This window comes from Myotis davidii, unplaced genomic scaffold, assembly GCF_000327345.1.
Source record: "Myotis davidii unplaced genomic scaffold, ASM32734v1 scaffold161, whole genome shotgun sequence".
NCBI classification, from domain to species: Eukaryota; Metazoa; Chordata; class Mammalia; order Chiroptera; family Vespertilionidae; genus Myotis; species Myotis davidii.
The window spans coordinates 679239-682945 of record NW_006291567.1 but is presented as its reverse complement, the minus strand read 5'-3'; the positions used below and the strand labels follow the sequence as shown (position 1 = coordinate 682945).

The following is a 3707-nucleotide window of genomic DNA, read 5'->3' as shown; positions in this document are numbered from 1 at the left end:
AGTGGGCACTGCAAGTGTCTGAGCCCAGGGACAGGAGCTGGGGCAGCTAGGACACTGGTGTGGTGAAAGGTGGTGGCCAAGCGCAAAGTGACCTTGATGAGGCTGGAAAGGTAGGCAAATCCCTAATCATATAAGGCACAGCCGGTCATGGGAAAGAAAGTGGACTTCCACAGAGAGCTACTAAAGTTGGTACATTATAATACATGATTCTGATGATGTTTTACCATAAAAGGTACTCTTAAATCATCACACACAAAACAAAGTACACAGAGAATATGATGTCTCCAAAATCAGTGATAAAAATTAGCACTGTGTTAGAGCTCATGGATATAGGTATTGAGAAGTCTTGCTAACTAGAGGCAAACAACCTTAGCCTAAATATGAGATGAAATACAAGGAATACAATGGGGCTAAAGGGGTGGGAGTACGTGTGACTGACAAGGGAACACTATTATCAGCAATTAACTCACAGTTACCAAATATAAAGCACATAGTAAAGCTAATGGAAAGTGCCCTAAATAAGCACATATAATGATGGAAAGGCCATTGGGAAATTGATCAATGGCAGTTGTCTAAATCCATGAACAGGTTAACTGAAACAGCAGATGGAAAGTTACCATGTCAGTGTCCTACAACTGCTTCTGAATCAGAAATCAGAGAGCCGCTGAGCAGCATTCTTCCAGGTTTAAGTGTTTTCTTTTTCTTCTCCCTTGCCCCAGCTGAACATAAGTATTAATAATTTGGAAACCCAAAACTGGAAAAGGCTCTTCTGAATTATCACTCTACCTCTAGGACTCATAACATGGCCTCATGACTTGAGTCCCCAGTCCCCACGATCTTTAACACAAATGTATCATTGAGACATAAACATAATCCACTCACACCTTTTCCCTGGGAACTCCTTGTTCTAGGGGTCACTTGGCCATGACAAAACGGGCAACCTGGGACTGTGGACTTGAACAAGGCCAACTGGCTAACCTCAAGATCAAACCTATGACACCAACCAAGAGAACTTGGCAGCCACAAAGGCTGCCCTAAAACAAGCCGAGGTCAACAACATGGGTGCCATGTCACAGAGCCCAGCACATTGCTTGCACTGATGGTATGCTATCCCATGAAGGAAGGAGAATGGGGAAGGAGGATCAAAACACATCACGCAGCCAGAGTTTACCAAGTGCCAGGCACTTTCACATCCAGTGCTTCAAAAAATCCAGCAATCGCACAAAGTAAAATGCTTGCGATTTTTCACATGAGATAAGTAAGGCTAGGAGAGATTTTTGTTAGTGGCCCAAGGCTACAGTTAGCTAAGTGAGACCGGCATCTCACCCACCACCTAGAATCTAGCAAGAAAGAGGACAGTGCCCTGAGCGGACCCCGATCTTTCTGTCCCACCTTTCATCTCAGTCTTACCTCCTCCCTCTTTATCTTTCCCAAGGCAGGAAACCTGGATTCCACACCTGGCTTCATCCCAGACTCCCAGTCATCCAGCTCCCTCAGAAATGTTACCTGCTCCCAACCCTTGATTGGGACACTTCACTGATTAAAGGGTCACCTGCGGGGTGGGAGGCGGGGAGGTGACTGGAGCTGTGTCCAGTATCCCCTGGAAAAAATTCATCAGTAGTGGTCAGGAGAAGGAAAGAGCCATCACACCAGGGCTATTCAAAAATCTTTATAGATGCCAATTCAAAAGGGACTCAGCCAAGAGCCACTTCTGTCACAGAGAAGGGCTTGAGGAAAGAAATTCCCTTCCACCCAAACAAGAAAATTGAGACCAGAATCCAAGTGGAAAATGGTGTTGCTGCCCTAACCGGTTTGGCTCAGTGTACAGAGCATCAGCCTGCAGACTCAAGGGTCCCAGGTTCAATTCCGGTCAAGGGCATGTACCTTGGTTGCGGGCACATCCCCAGTAGGCGGTGTGCAGGAGGCAGCTAATCGATGTTTCTCTCTCATCGATGTTTCTAACTCTCTATCCCTCTCCCTTCCTCTCTGTAAAAAAAATCAATAAAATATTTTTTTTAAAAGAAAATGGTGTTGCTCACCATCTGGGAAGGACTGAGCTGGGACCAAATTCCCCATCACATCTCCCTCCTGGCCTATGAAGTAGTCAGGCAACAGGCTACAAAAGATGCAGACATAATAACAATCCGAACAGATGTACGGCCTACTTACAATCTCAGATGCATCTACGGCACTCGGGGCTTTGGCTGCAGAAAGCTCCATTCTGTGGGGTATGAAATGGTGATCTGGGGCTGACTGTGTCTGAACTCTGGGCAGGAGTACGGTCTGTGCTCGCTGAGAACTCCAAGTCCCTCTGATTCACTTGGCAGCTGAATTATTCTAAGCATCCTGTCCCGTACCCAGACCGCCTTGCCCCTCCCACTACACATTCTCACTGGGTGGGTTTTTTTTTTTTATTCTCTGCACTTATTTCTGTCACAACTCAAGTGAAACTCATTTTTCAAAAGTAATCCACTCTCTCACACTTGAGAGTGTGAAACCTTTATGACCTAGGAGGAGAAAGAGGAAGAAGAGCCACCTAATTAGGAAGTTGTAACTAACATCAGAAAGAAGAGAGTTGGAGAACGCAAGTCTGCAGTAACAGCAAAATGGAGATTATTCGAGACAGCTGAAACACTCCACCCAGCCTCCAGGAGGGGACATGCACGGGAAACAAAGGGCATATGGTGTTTGCTTTCTTCAACATCCGTTCTCACCATTAAGAGCTGCACCAGCAAATGCTCATTACTGACATGAGGACAAACCTCACTCCAAAACAGACTTGAAAATAGAGCTCACAATCAAATAAATTACTTTGCAAAGCACAGGCATACCTTGATTTTTTTACTACATATAAAGAAAAATTTAATAAAGTCCAAATAACTGGCAGAATGTCTATTTGGCTTCATGAAACATGAATTATACTTGAAAGGAAAGTCGATTTCTGTTAATTTCAAGTGTATATAGTACCTCAAATACTGATATATTCAGGATAGGATTTTTTTCCCCAAGGAGTGATTCCAAGGGGTAACCTAATAACTAGATAAGAATGATTTTATATTATTAACTACTAGTCACATAGTCAATTATTTCTTTCTTTAAAAATATGTTTTATTGATTTCAGAGAGAAGGAGAAGGAAAGAGAGACAGAGACATCAGTGATAAGAATCATCTATCGACTGCTTCCTGCACACCTCCCACTGGGGATCGAGCCCACAGCCCAGGCATATGCCTGAACCAGGGGAATCGAACCCCGACCTCCTGGTTCATAGGTCAGCACTCAACCACTGAACCACACCAGCCGGGCTATTTAAACATTTCTATCTTAAAGCAAACAAGTTTTTCTACTGTGACTTACATTATTCATTGTCCCCATATGTTAATGTTAACATCATACGCACAAATGTCCACACTAATAAAACTTCCAAAGATCAACTTCAGTGTACTCTCTGACCAAATTACAACAAATTCCTGAATTGGGGAGCTCTGAACTGATAACGCTTTTCACAGTGACATAAAGCCATGGTCAGCTTCAAAAACGCTCATGTACTATTTTATTACAAGCCTACCCAGCAGAACCCACTATTGGCCACAGTGCCCACCCATCCATCATAAGGTCCACTCTCACCTCCAGAGAGGCAGCCTAATTAGTTCTAAGCCAATCATTGATTCAGGGTGGGCAACAGGAACTAAACTTACCCAATCAGGCA

The 3707-nt window shown here is 44.1% G+C and overlaps 1 protein-coding gene across 4 annotated transcripts in view; it reads right to left on the bottom strand.

Moving 5' to 3' along the window:
* SH3KBP1 (SH3-domain kinase binding protein 1) overlaps nt 1-2394 on the bottom strand; it is a 241804-nt gene extending 239410 nt beyond the window's left edge. Inside the window, exon 1 of one of the 4 annotated variants that reach the window (XM_015564877.1) lies at nt 2170-2394. In XM_015564877.1, the coding sequence (XP_015420363.1) occupies nt 2170-2220 (51 nt within the window). In that variant the 5' untranslated portion in view covers nt 2221-2394. The remainder of the gene's footprint in view (nt 1-2169) is intronic. The other 3 variants (XM_006765116.2, XM_015564876.1, XM_006765117.2) reach the window with 3 other exon arrangements.
* Nucleotides 2395-3707: the final 1313 nt, after the last annotated feature.